The sequence below is a fragment of the Ambystoma mexicanum genome, chromosome 4p, assembly GCF_040938575.1.
Source record: "Ambystoma mexicanum isolate Mex_15411 chromosome 4p, UKY_AmexF1_1, whole genome shotgun sequence".
Lineage (NCBI taxonomy): Eukaryota > Metazoa > Chordata > Amphibia > Caudata > Ambystomatidae > Ambystoma > Ambystoma mexicanum.
Window position 1 is genome coordinate 601,745,445 of NC_090927.1, and position 14,825 is coordinate 601,760,269.

General features: G+C 43.5%; 1 protein-coding gene across 1 annotated transcript in view; it reads right to left on the reverse strand.

The window, feature by feature from the left end:
- Nucleotides 1-14,825, reverse strand: part of COL21A1 (collagen type XXI alpha 1 chain) — a 1,372,657-nt gene that overhangs the window by 147,232 nt on the left and 1,210,600 nt on the right. Inside the window, exon 26 of the mRNA XM_069606149.1 lies at nt 4,782-4,928. Coding sequence (XP_069462250.1) covers nt 4,782-4,928 — 147 coding nt within the window. The remainder of the gene's footprint in view (nt 1-4,781; nt 4,929-14,825) is intronic.

The following is a 14,825-nucleotide window of genomic DNA, read 5'->3' on the forward strand; positions in this document are numbered from 1 at the left end:
ATTTCCATCCCTACTGTCTGCAGAGCTGTACACTGATCTGGCAGTTACTTTAGTCTACTGGATTTTGTAGAGCCATGTCCCTTTGAGCCGTGGGCTAGGAGAGGGGTGTCATGCCTGTTACATCTTTGCCAGGACCAACAGCAAATCTATTTGCAGACCTTCCTGAACGAGAGGCTTTGGTTTTCGGCAGGCCCAGTGCTCCGGGCCTTCTTAGTAGACCCCAAAGAAGACAGGCATGAGGACTTTGCATGAACTGTTGTTGCTTGTGCTGCTGGCCTTTCCCACTGCCTTGCTAAGCGTTGAGTCGAGACCCGTGGGTACAGAGACAAGCTATGTTTGTGTGTGGCAGGGGAAATGAAATGGAGCTTTGAATTCAAGTGAACGTCTGCCAGCCAACGGCTGCTGTCAGAATGTTCACTTGAAGCTGAGAGTCTGAAACCCTTCCCTACCCCCCTACCTCAACCTATCACTCACTGGTATGTATGTCACGCCCTCCAGACTTACTATCCATCATCCCTGCCCATCTAGATGACCTTCTCTGCTGCCCCGTTCTCCTATTGCCATTGTTTCTTATTTTCTTAGTTGGGGCAGTAGCAGTGAATGCGACTGTTGGGTGATCTGTGTGTACGGCCTGGAAGCATTGTATTCCATATTTTGCAAGGACAGCACTCTCTACTATTTATTTTGCCATCAGTGGGGTGTGTGTTTGTGCTGTTGTCTTGTGTCGTAATAACAGTTTAAACTCCAATTTTTCGATACAACCGTACACAATCATTTCTGTTTATTTTCCTTCACAGATAACACAACAAGATGGTTTGTATTAGGTTGTCTGTTCTGTGTAATGCAACAGGCTGTTCTCTGCTGTTGAAATGCCAAAGAGGGTTTCTGCACAGGTTGCCTGGTCTCACAATTTTATGTTTTTGTATATCATTGCTTTATTCTGTGATTACAGTGTTTTTTTTTCCTTGGCATTGCTGTGCTGTGCTTACACACTCCCGTTTCTTCTCTGTATCTTCGCACAGCAGTGCATGTTTGTATGTCTCTATGCGCTGATCTCAAATTAAACGTTTGTTTGTAGCACTGCCTTACTCTGGTGATAGAATGAGTGGTTCTGTATGTTTGTCTAGCCCCTCATGTCACTGCTGTGAGAAACCTGAGGGTATTCTCACGCCGACTCTCTTGGGATCTTTTACACAGATGGCCAGGGAAAGGCCATCACACTGGATCCTGACCCTGGGGGGTGGAGAAGCGAGGGAGGATCACCTTGGTGGAGGGTCCTTAGATATTGGGAATGGGGTGCCTCTAGGCAAGACACGGTATACCCCACTTTCCTACCAGGAGGAAACCTTGATTTCAGGGGCAGTTATGGGATATTGTAATCCATATCCCATTGACCAAGAAAAGGGTATGGGATACATTCCATCCAGACGGGGCCAGGAAGAAAGCAAAAGGAGTTAAATATAAGATGGAAGCAAAATCTTTGGGGACTGGGAGTGGGATGCCCTTGGCAGAGACATGGTATCCCCCTTTAACTACTGACGATCACACCATCCCTTCCCCCGCCTTCATGCGTTATTGTGAATCACCTTCCCTGACTTCCTCGGATATAACCATTAACAGTACTGGGATGAAGAAGAGGCAACTTGGAGTAATGAAGACTATGTACTTTTACCACTCTGGTACTGGGATGAGCAAGAGACCTACTGAGAGTTGTATAGGTCAGGCATATTGCCTTAATGAGGCTCAGGGTTGATTACACATACACACCTGCAGCCTGTTAAAAGAGTGCATGCAAATAAAAAGCCCAATCAAATGATGTCAAGGAGAGAAGCCGTGGCTGTGATGGTGAAGCAGCAGCAGAGAGGCCAAGAGGAGCAGCGAGGAGCTGTATGTGTGCAGCACTCCAACGGTTCATGTGAGTGCTGCTCGGTAGCTGGGGCTCTGTTGAACCGACCGGTCACTCAAACGGGAGCCATGCAGGGAGGCTGCCCCTTTTTCTTGTCTTCAAAATGCTTGTTCTGCTGGGGTCAGAAGTCAACTAAAGGGGCAGGAGGTAGAGCCCTGAGATGGTGAACAGAAGGCCAGGAGATCTGCACTGCGGGAACCTCCAAAGAAGCAACCAGTGAGTTTCTATGAGAAAGGAAATACGGTATGCGAATGATTGAAGTTACGCAAATGATTACTTTATATCAGAGTGGTCGCATACATGATACAACACGTTTTCGAAGGGCTCCAATCTAAATTCTCATTAACTATTAAACTATTGAAAATACATTGTAGCAGAGTGGTCACATGTACATGAAAGCATTTTTTCGAAAGTCTCAGAGTGCCGGGCATGTTATAAAAGGCAATTCACAAAGATACAAGTGTCAATGAAACTAACGGAATGAAACCTTTAACCATTAATGAATTCCGGAGCAAATGAAAATCTTAAAAGAGGGATCTTCATACTTATTGAAAAGCGAACAGAAAGCAAACTCAATAAATAATCGGAAGTATTACTTGTGAAGAAAACAAATGAATGAGCTTTAAAATGTACATGTGCTAACCTCAAAAGTGAAGGCAACTTTGGATGCAAGTAAAATTCACATATGTTGAAACTACAAGTCCATCAAACTTTGAACTGACAAAATGTATGCACATTGAACTGTAAAGTGAACAGAATCTTAACCATACAATTGAATCCAATATTTGTGGGGAACTCCAAGGTGAATGGAACTTTGTAATTGAACTTTACCAAATGATTAAAAGAAAAATATTTTAAACAACATAGTGGGAGAAATTGTAAATAATAAAATATCCTTGGAGCTCTGAATGAACTGCAATTTACAGTCAATATATTATATATTTTTGTGCACAGACCAACAGTATACAGAGGGCGGAGTGTGGCACAGATCTTCAAGAAAACTAATTACATACCCAAAAGACATTATTGAAAGTGAATTTAAGGGAAGGTTACCCTGAGGTTTAACCTATTTCTTGACTTAAGGGCAAAGTCTCAAGATATTTTGTGTTTGGAACTGTGTTTCTTTAACGTAGGGAAATGAACCCAGAGTATTGGTTAACTATAAATCATCCTGAATTTAAGGTAGTTCTGAGACTTTTTATTGGAATTTCTTTATACTTGGGGAAGGGAGCTGAAAGAAAGCTGTGAGTTGAAAAGAACTCTGAACTTTATGTTGAACACTGTTCTGTTGATTGCTGACATCCCTACACTTTGTATAGATTAGTTATGAGGGCAAGTATAGGTTGAACACAGATAGATTCCTATGTTGAACTCTTTGACCTTCGTTTCTTTTGGTAGGGAAATCCCACCATAGTATAGAACAAGATGTGCATTTTTCCATCCTGACTTTTAAAGTAATAAAGTATTTTTGTGTATTCAGAATCTGTTGCCTGTGTCTTACTCCAAGATGCCTTCACACTGAATAATAGAGGCTTGTTTTGTATAGGGCTGCATAGAGGGAACCCCTGTTTCTGTGTACTGTATAACATGCTACTACATCACAGCTTTGTGTTGTATGACCTCTGAATTTGGTATTTACAACTACTGAATGGCAGAGCCCCCCCCACACGCACACGCATGTCAGTAATTACCGCCCTCAGTTTTCTTAATTGTGACAGTACACCTATTCTGTGTTTTGTTTTCACGTTGCCATCACGATCCGGACATTGGGACACACTCCATTTTAACCCCCTGAGCAGGTTAAATTCCAGGCGATGCCTGCATTCCCCCAAACCCCCTGATGGGCTCCCTCTGCTGTGGAAAAGAAGCAAGGTGCAGAGTCTGATGTATCTTAAAGGGCGAGAGGCTGACAAGCATCCACCCGCAAGGAGTTGGGGAGCAGACACTGAGCGCCCACTTTCATCCAAATCACTCTCTAGTCTCATCCGCACCATGTCCCTCTCTCGTTATCTCACATGTCCCTCTGCCTCTCACCATCTCTTGTTCCCCGGTTCCCCTCCTTCATTCTCTCCAGCTGCTCCCTCTCACAATTTCTCTCCTGATTCCCACACTTGCCCTCTCCCTTTCACATCTTATTCTCTCTCCTCTCCCCATCAGTACTGTCACCTTCTCCTCCTTTCTTTCTATATTGCTAGCTTTCTTTCTCCTTTGCACAATCATTTTAAGTTTGTCTTTCTCCCTCACACAATCGTTTTACCTTTCTCTCTCCCTCTTCCTTCATCTCTCTCTCTGTCTTTCTTTTGCCTTTAAACACCCTTTCTCCAATTCGCTTTTTCTATCTCTTTTCTTCTCTGCAATACAACTTCTGCTTGTCTCTGTGTCTTTCTCTCTGTGCCTGTCTCTCTCTCTCTGCCTGCCACTCTCTATGCGTGTCTGTCTCTCTCTCTGTGCGCGCGTGTTTGTGTGTGTGTGTGTGTGTCTGTCTGTCGCTGACAGCTCACACCAGTAATTTAAGAAATGTTGCCATTATTGATCAACCAAAGTCTGCAGCAGTGGATTGGTTGTGCGCATGTGTGAAGCTATTATCAAATGAAGCACTACTATCTGGGATCATATTCTCCTTCCTTCTCATTCTCTTGCACACCTGCGCCCCTTATCACATCCTCCTTTAAAACTGTGCACCCTCCTAATTACACTCGAGTACCTTTAAATGCAAATAATCTCAGCAAACACCCAATGGACCTACTTGGGTATTCAAGGAAGGCAATCAGAAGAGAAGCACCAAAATGTTGGAAAACTTAAGCATACCAAGAATTGCATTAAATCAACCATGTATTTGTTTCTTAACAATCATAGGTATAAACTAACAACTTACAGGTCTTCCCTCTGCTCCAGGTAATCCAGGATGTCCCATGTCTCCATTTGTTCCTCGTGGTCCCGGCATCCCATTTAAACCATCGGTACCTGGCTCTCCTCTTTGGCCAATTGAGCCTCGCTCTCCAGTTTCCCCGGGTTCTCCTTTCTAAAGTAAACCACAGGGAAAATATCACCCTAGGTTCCTGCTTTACCCTAACGGTTTGTTATGGATGGTGTGCCATCTAATACAGTAAAAACAATTTCCAGAACAAAGCTTCATGAATGTCATGATTCTGGGATGTTGAGAAACAGATGATGCAAAGACATGAATTGCTTCTGAAAGTAAGTTCTAGAAAAACAGAGATGTGATCACTTCTTGCCCTTCATACTACAGTACATAAACAGCCATCCATTTACAATCATCTAGAGGAACACTTTAGCAAACAAGCAAAGAATGTAATTGTTTAAGTGGGAAAGGCAAACATATACATACGGAAAATTCTCATGTGTGCTCTCTCACTGTGGGAGGGTTATGACAAACTCTGAACACTAAAGTGATTTAGCTGAACAACTTATATACCGTGGCACTTTGAATGTGTTTCACAGCACATAAAGTCTCGCAGATTACCTTTCTACTGGAGGTAAACGTGGGAGCTAGTGTCTCACGTGTCTGCTGCGCTGTGATAACTATACCTAACGTGAACATCTGTCAAGGGTATAAACCAATTCAGGGATTTCAATCCTCAATGTAACACGTGTGACTAGTTCAGGGTGACAAACTTTGTCGGTTAGCTGGAGTATTCAACTCTTATGCATGCAAGAAAATCTGAACTGCTCCACAATTCAAGAGCTAACATTTAATAAGTATTAACCTAATGCAACATTGGAAAAGGGAAATAGCTTAGACCTGGCTCCCACAACGTTTTCTAAAAGCATGAATCAAACTGATATTTACATAATCTTCAGCGACAACTGCCTTAGAAATCTGTTTGGGATAAAAGAGGTAAAGTAGTCAAAGTGTTTTAAAGAAATCAATAAACGAACTCCTATGGGGATAGCAAACCCTTAGATTACAATAGGCCCACAGGAAATAACAACAATTCTCAGGCCATAAAAAGGGCAAAGTTACATCAAAGGCAACCACGGAACTCGAGAAGGCATAGTGAGAAGACCGAATTTCTCAGTCTACATTGAGCTCCTTAGAGACAATGGGCCTCATTACAAGTTAGCCGGTCTGGATATAACGGTGCCGGTAAAACCGTACCGGCACCGTTTTCCGGAACGGTTAACTATGAGTTCTCTGGCCGTGTGGTGGTACACCTGCCAGGTCTGACCTGCCGGGCGTAACGCCACATGGCCACAGACGGAAGCGGAAACACTGGCACCATTACGACATGGTGCCAGTGTTTCCACTTCCCCATTCCCGTGGAGTCTTCTGGGACTCCACGGGAATTGGGATTTACAGAATACCGGCTCCGGAATTACTGGATCAACGGGGCTGTAATGCCCCGGCAATTCTGGCAAGTCTGGAGTCGGTAAATCCCCACAAGCCCGATGGCAGCCTGCCAGTTTTACCGGCACAGCTACCGCTGGACTCGTCATGAGAATGTTGAACTCGTCAAGTTCAATGAGATTAATCAATCAAGTAGGCCAAAGAAGAAAGGAGAGCAACGTGGCATGAAATGTTAGTTAGTGAAAGCTAAGAAATATTGACCACAAATTTAACATTCTGTGCACTTAATAGGATATAGAGGGATCCTGTAGAATAAAGCCACACAGTGCAAAGTACTCTACGACCAAGAACAAGGCTGCATATTTATTCAGGAAAATAAGAACTTCCAACTTGACTTCTCTGCATTCAAGTATATACCTAATGTCCAATTTTCTATTAGGGTCATGCTACCCTCACATCCTTCATCAAGCTCTCAGATCTGATAGACATCTTGGTAATGGTTTGTAGATTCCACAAGGGGACTGTGAACGGTCAAGTAGGTCACAAGACCTCTACATGTCAAGCTTTAGTGCCCTGTTACGAACCCAAAAGAGAAGGGCAGAAGATGGTGCCTTCTATTTCTTACCTACTTTCCTAATATAACAAAGGTTTTTTGGTTGCTCTCCCCCTGTAGTGCTAACTGCAAGTCTGTTGTGCTGGTTGACTTCTCCTGTCTTCTCCTGTGCATCGGAGGACCCTTTATAGAACACGCAACAGACAATTGAAGTTTGATTTGTTCAATGATGGTTTCCAGAAAGTTGATGAATTCCATCCCCTGCACAGGGACATCACTGCACCAAAATGCCTGGGGTAGCGGAAGTGACATCACACAGCCCTTGACATCCAATGACATCACAGGAAGTGATGTAATTTGACCCCGCCCCAAGTGACATCACGAGAAGTGATGGCACATGACCTTCAGATGCGTCTAATACCAGTGTTTCCAGGCACTCTCATTTTAGCCAGATATTAGAACCGAGGCACAGAGTGAGGTGAGATCTGTCCACAATCACACATTTGGGCAATGCCATTTTCCAGATTCAACATGTGCCTATATGTAAAACATACACAATGCAGTACTTGTAACAGGGTAAACAAAATCTCTTGCGTAAGCTACAGCTAGTGTATGAAACATCTACAGATCAATGGACACATAAGTACTTGCTATCTGTGACATTGATGTGTTAAACAAGCAGTGACCTGGAAAGGCGTTCGCTGTCTGTTTAGCCAAGAGCAAAATGCTGTACAAGCAAGTCCTGAAAGTTCAATCAGTGACCAGGATTTGGCATCAACAAAATTCCCTGGTTATAAATGTTCTGTGAGTCAGCTACCACTACGATAGAAGAAACCTATTATGCAGGTGGAAGCTGAGGCCCTCTGTCTCTGTGTGCATTTATCTTTAAATTATGTGACCTGCAACCACATGTTGTCCCCCACAACCCATGTGCGAACATAACAATTTAAGGTCCTAGGCTTTGATACATGACTCTTCTTCCAACTTTTTTAATGGGGTGAGGTGTGGGAAGGGTTTGCTGCACTTCCCTCAAGAGAGGGGCTCAATGCATCTATGATTTATTTTCAGAGCTCTATGTGCAAGGTGCGTTATTCAATGACTCCCTACCCCCATAATTGGTCCATGAATGAAGCTTCCACAAAACCCTTTCCAAGGATTTGGAGTGGGTCGGGGTGGGTCACTCCATGGCTGTCTCACTTCTGAGACTCTGTGTCCAATGCTTATTTTCTTGAACAGTGTTGCAGCACAGCAGGGTCCTGGTCGAGTTTGCTGCCCCTCTCAAGCATTCACATCATACTTCAATGCGTTCAAGGTGAGCAGAGCCCAATCAGTGGTGTAGCACAACATTTGGGGGCAAACCTGCGCGCTATGCTGAGGGCCCTCCCCCAAGCTCCTCAACAAAGCACAGGTCATGCCACACCCCGGGTCCGCCCGAACCACCACGTGTAGGCGATGTCAATGATGATTATGCCGCTGCAGGGGCATGCACTACTTCAAGTGAAAGAAGTAAATATATTTTTTCATCAAAGCTTAAATGTTTCACATAGTGTAGAAAGAAGGGGGTGTTGACTGGTCCCAAAATATACCAACCAGTGGTGGCTGGTGAGTTGTTTTATTGGAGAGTGTAAATATTTGCCACAAATATGCGATTGCGACCGAGCATAGTGAGGAAGTCCGAAACTAAAGAAAATGGTTTGGGGGGGACTCTTAGGTTAAAATAATAGGTTGAAATGGTGAAATGGTGCATTACACAGCACACTTTCTGTGAAAACCTGGGTCCTGGGTAGAATGCCAGACAGTTTGCAATCGGTTTTGTAGGGTGTAGGGTAATTTATGGAAAAAAAGTACAATAGATGCAAGTCACCAAAATCGCACAAGCGCATTTCTCAATGCATTGTCATGCCAGTCCATTCAATATATGCCAGATTAAAAAACATTTTCATGCTGGCTGTGCCCACACATTTACATGTGGCTCCACCAACATATGCTTGTATTTCGTTCGATTTGAGATTTTTTTTATAGTATTGTTACTGGCACTAGGCACATAGGCTCTGTAAATATGTGCCAGTACTCCTATGTAAGCAACTATCCCCTTGTAATAAATGGCACAGTAAGCAATGGCTCGACTTGCTGTACCAAAATGCCAGTATAGCCAAGTAATGACACACATGAAAATGCCCGCAAAACATACAACGTCAATAAAGGATGTGTCAAAAGTGCAGTAGTGATCCCCAGTCTCCAAGGACCTTACACACACACAAACACACACACACACACACACACACACACACACACACATGCAGGCATCCCCTTTCACCCTCCCATACATCTCCTCTCACATTCCTTCACACTGCGTTCACTACACAGGCATGATATACACACACACACAGAATGTTCATACACACAACCACATTCATACCCAGTCACCCACCAGCCACTTACCATATACCATTTACCTTCTCTCACATACACTTACACTGGCACCCACCCACCCAGAACATTTACACAATCACACACACTTTCATTCCTACTCACGCACTCACCCATAAACCTCTCACATCCACTTGCACTGCATTCTCCACACAGGAATGCACCAATCCACCCAGAACATTCAAATACACACGATCACATTACTACTTATTCATCCACCAGTCAATCACTCATACACATTCTCTTACATCCACTCTCATTGCATTCTCTATAGAGGCACATACCCACACCCCCAGAACATCCAAACACACACTGTCACATTCATACTCATTTACCCACCAGTCACTCACTCATACACCTTCTCTTACACCCACTCTCACTGCATACCTACACAGGCACACACCCACCCACCCAGAGCATTCAAACACACACCATCACATTTATACTAATTTACCCACTAGTCACTCGTTCACCTTCTCTTACATCCACCCTCACTGCATTACCTACACAGACACACACCCACCCACCCAGAACATTCAAACACACACACTATCACATTTCACCTCATTCACCCACCACTCACTGACTCATAGCACATAAATACATCTGACACGCACTTCACACATGCAAAATACACATCCATTTTTTAAAAGCCTTCTTACCTGTTTTTCCAGATTCAGTCCGTCACTCCAGGCCACCCACGGCTCCTCCGTGCTGCTCACTAACAGGAACCAGAAAGCTGGGTGAGCTTCCTGGTTCCTGTATATGAGCCGCAAGGAAGCCAGAGGAGAAGGATTTGGAGCTGAACGTGGCATGTGACAGGTGCCGCATGTCACAGTCAGCTCAACCCCTACTGAGCGATTCCTGCTCACGTTGCATACCCCGGCCCAGCCTTCACCCTGATGGCTGAAGACTGTGCCGGGGCACCCCCATACCTGGTGTTTTGGGGCCCCCATTTCTCCAGGAGCTTCATTTGCTAAAAAAAACTTTTTTTTATTTTTTACAGGGAAAGCCAGGGAGATTACAGAGGTAACAATGGAGAACACAGGGGTTGCCGGTGTGACCCCTGGAAAACCCCAAATGACATCCCTGCCCCTATACCTCAGTTCTTACAACAGCAGGAGGTGAAGAGAACTTAAGAGCGCTGACGGATAGCTTGCTCATCTTAATGATGTTTAATGAGAATCTCTTTGGATGATTTGGTTTGGCAGGATACCAAGTAGGAATGTAACGGCCAGAGGTGGGAAAACTAGAGGTTCTCACAGGCAATGTCAGTTGGGATGAAACCTAGGTGAGAACCGTAATTAGGATAAGATTTTAGAATCCTAACAGAGAAAAACTGTCCTTCGTCTTCCAAAGTATTTGAAATTTAGTATGTGACAGCCCATACTTCTAGCTGCTTGAAATAGATATCTACATTTCTCTGTATTTCAAACTAAACAAAACTACATTTTTATTTTGAAACCACATCTCTAACCCACTACCAATAAGCAATTCTGATTATTAATAATATGTGTGCATCATGGCTTTGCATAACAATACAACATATCAGCAGCTTCAGCCATTGACACAGCAGCGGACCATTTGGCCTGAAAAACCCCAAACTCCACCTACACATCAGGGTTCACAAGTACACATAGTACATAAAAAGGATAGAGGCCATATGTCAGAGGGGTTATGATTAAATGTAAAAAGAGTGTTGGGACACGAAAGCGCTAGGAGGAGGAGAACAGCAGCCCAAATGCAGAATAAGGCATCCAGCCCTGTGAATAATTGAAGGAGGAGAACAGCAGTACCAATGCAGCATAAGGGATCTAACCCTGTGAATATTTTTGCAACAATTGGGATCTAACCCTGTGAATATTTATTGCAAGAGTTGGGATCTAACCCAGTGAATTGGACACTTTGGGATTCAACCCATTTATTCTTTTTCTTTTTTTCAGGTAGTATATTGGCCAGGAATTGGAGTGCGCGCCTCACCCCTCCCTTTTTTTTACGGGTTATGATTAAACCCTCATTCTTCAGACTTCATTGACCTTGATCTCCCATATTGTATTGATTATTTCAATAACCATGCTCTGCCTTCTGGCTCTGCCCTTCTGTTGTATATTTCTATTTTGCGAAGAAACAGCTGGATTTCTATGCTGTCTCAGTTCTGGGTCAGTGGCTTTGGAATCACCAATTGGCCACCATTCAAGCCACATCTAACACACTTGTATTCAGGAAGTCTCTTAAAACGTATCTGCTTTCGTCATTCATGTAGTTTTCTCTGGCCTTTTTCTTCAAGAGAACTATATGATTGAGCTCTTCAAGAAATGCAAAAAACTGGACAATGAAAAGACAATTCCACTGGTTTAATGGTCTCACCATCCTATAAGTGCTTCAGTCACAACGCAGTTTTAGGGTTAGCATAGGGGAAGGCCTACAATAGAACATAGAAGTTCACTTGTTGTATGTTCCCATTAGAGAGCTATTTCCCCAAACTCAAATTCATAATATGATGCATCAAATCACAAAGATGAGATACATGCAAGCGAGGCCTGAACCCCAAAGTCAGAATGTCCCTACTGAGAACTTACAACGTGGCACAAACGCACACCTCTCTTGGTTATATAGCAAAACCTGTTAAGGCCTACAATGATTTTCCGTTAGGAAGACTCCAAGGATGCTTTATTTTCCCTTATGACCGCCCTTTCCCCTTTTAACCCTTGAAATATGAATGAATGCAAGTTAAGCTTTTAAAATATAAAAAATAGATATGAGCATTAACTAAAAGAAGTACGCCTGATGGCTATACATATCTTAGCAAAATTAATAAAGGGATTGAATGTCCAAAAGCACATAAGCCTGTAACACCTCCCTTTTCCTGCTCTAGGTGTAGCTTCAGGGACACTTAGTTTGCTTGCTCGACTAGTCATTGGCAGTTCATAAACACTCCGAATCAAATCGTAACAGCTGGCATCTGACAGTTTGAAGAAATGTGCTCTGGGAATGTATAAATATTGTACTTTTCTCCTGTTTAAGATTGCAGAGGCTTGCAATGAGAATGTGGTTTGAGCAAATGATTTGCTGTAGTTGTATTAATCACCATCCATTAGGTGGGCTTGGCTTTGTCCGTCTGAGACCCCACTCAATTTGGCATTTGTCCACTACCATTTTTCATTACAGATGGGTAACGTTGATTGTTCTATCCCCTTCCTAGCTATCCTGGAGTATCATACAAGAAGGAACAGAGCAGGATTGCCCTTTGTATCACCGGAGACATTCACATTTATGTTTGCGCAATCAGTTGATATCATTTGATTGACTGTTTTAGGGAGAAATATACGTTTGAATGAATTTTTCCAAAGGTGCATGAATATTATGCAGCATTGTTGATTCAACATTTTCTAGAGCGAGCTATGTGCTAGAGAGGGCAAGCATTCTTTTTGAGTGCAAACTTGAGTGACTTTGCAAGACCAATGTAATGTTAAAAAAGCAAATGCGGACCCTATGCACTTAAACCAGGCCAGGGATGTGCGTGCTAGCACCAACAGGAGATAAACACTTTGACACACCAGTTTATTAAACTAATCATGGATCATATTACATCAAAAGACACACCCTTCGAGAAGGAGATTTGGAATACAAGTCTAATAAATGAAAAATCAAATCAAATAGGCTTTACAAAGGAGTGGGAAAGAGTTGTATAAGGGGAGCATAATCTGAGATGAATAACATGTGAATTGTTAGTTTATAGTGAAAGATGTGCTCATTTACAAAAAATAAATCATTTCTATTAACACAAGAATTAGCAAAACAAATAGGTGGTGTTACTTTTTTACACATTGTATAGGAATTTGCAAGAAATTACTATCATAAAACATGGAACAATAAACAATCCGGGGCTGGCATGGCATTGTGCAGCTTGACAAGTGGTTTGGGACATTGGCACAACCAAGTCACTCGGGAGAGCTCTATCACTGGATCACAGTTATTGGTCCTCCATTTGTATTGCGGCAGATACAGATATGCAATATGAATAGGCATTCCTACACTTGAAGAGTGTTGTTTGCGGTACATATATACCCTACATCCCAGGACATGCCTTTAGGCTATTTGCACCTAAAGCATGTGTAGGGCATCACCAACCTTTGGACCTGTTCCTCTCATTTGGCCTGCCTCCTCCGTGAATCTGTATTGGTTGAGGAGGCATAGCAGGTCTGATTTAAAGCCGAAGGACTGGATGAAATCAATTCACTGGCCTGATGCCATTGTCCACAAGGAGAGAGAGGGAAGGGCTGAGCCCAGCACACACCAGGAAGTGCTTGGGAAGAAGTAGCACTGGTAGGCCACACTGGAGCGAGCCCGAGTGGACGGCGTGATTTGGACTCAGTGGTGTGCGTAAATTCACCATTGCTGACTCCTCAGCGTGCCGATGACCATTCCAGTGCCCCTTCAAAGGCAGGAAGTTGCTTAGAAATTAGGACGCCCTGGGCAGTGACGAGTGGCCTGAGGACATAGAAAGACGTGGCAGCAAGCAGTGAGTGATCCCCTTAGCAAAACAGTGGGGGTGCCAGGAGGGTGCACAGGGGATTACTCCTAACAATGGAATATAATAGGCGCTGAATGATGTCCAAAATTCCGGGGCCGCCCTTGTTTCTGCCTGATCCTGGGGAACCTTCAATTAAGTGGCGGAACTGGAAGGAAGATTGTTTGCAATACCGGTGTGGAGTGCATGGGGTGGATTTCACAGCAGACAGGAAGGATTCCTTGTTATACCATTGCTTGATTCATGACGGGCTTTTGGTATACAGAAGACTGCAGAACCCACCGATGCTGCGAGGAAAGCTTTGAAAATATTTGAAGCAAGCATAGTAAAGCTAGATACACATTTTATAGTGAAAAAGAATTCGATTTTAGCCAGATACCACTTTGCCACCACAGAACAAAGGAAAAATGTGACTATTTTGGAATTTATTACAGCGCTGCAAGGTCAGCTAATGTTAAGGTGCAGAAACATAAAACACGAGAGGAATTGTGGAGAGAAGGAGCCATTGGTATGGATAAAGCTATTGAAGTAGCAAAGATCATAGAACACACAGAAAGATGCCTAAAGAAACTGGGTGTGGAGTGTGAGGAAGGCATGATATCAACAGTAGACACAGACACAACAGATGCAAGTTTCAAAAACCTTTATTTTGTAGTTTACTGGGGTTGGTGGAATTCCCAACTGACCTTAGCTCTAAAATATGAGTATTCTCGACCATAAAATAAACAATAAATAAGTCCAAGTCAGTCTAATCAAAACAAAAAGGCCCTCCTTCTCAAATGACAAATGTGTAAAGGGAATACAAAAAAGGAAAGATAGTGGGCCTCATTACGACCCTGGCGGATGGACCATGGTGCTAATAGCACCATGGTCCATGCCGGTAACTCTCCGACTCCGCCATGGCGGAATGGGGAATTACCACCCCATTCCGAGGTTGGCGGAGTGGTAATTCCCCCTTCCACCATGGCCCTTCCCCATTCCCATTTTTGCCCCATAGGGCATAATGGGAATGGGGAAGGCGCTAAGTATGGTGCTGCAAATTGCGGCACCGTACTTAGCACCAAGGTCCCTTTGCGGCATGGTTTTTAACGCCTGC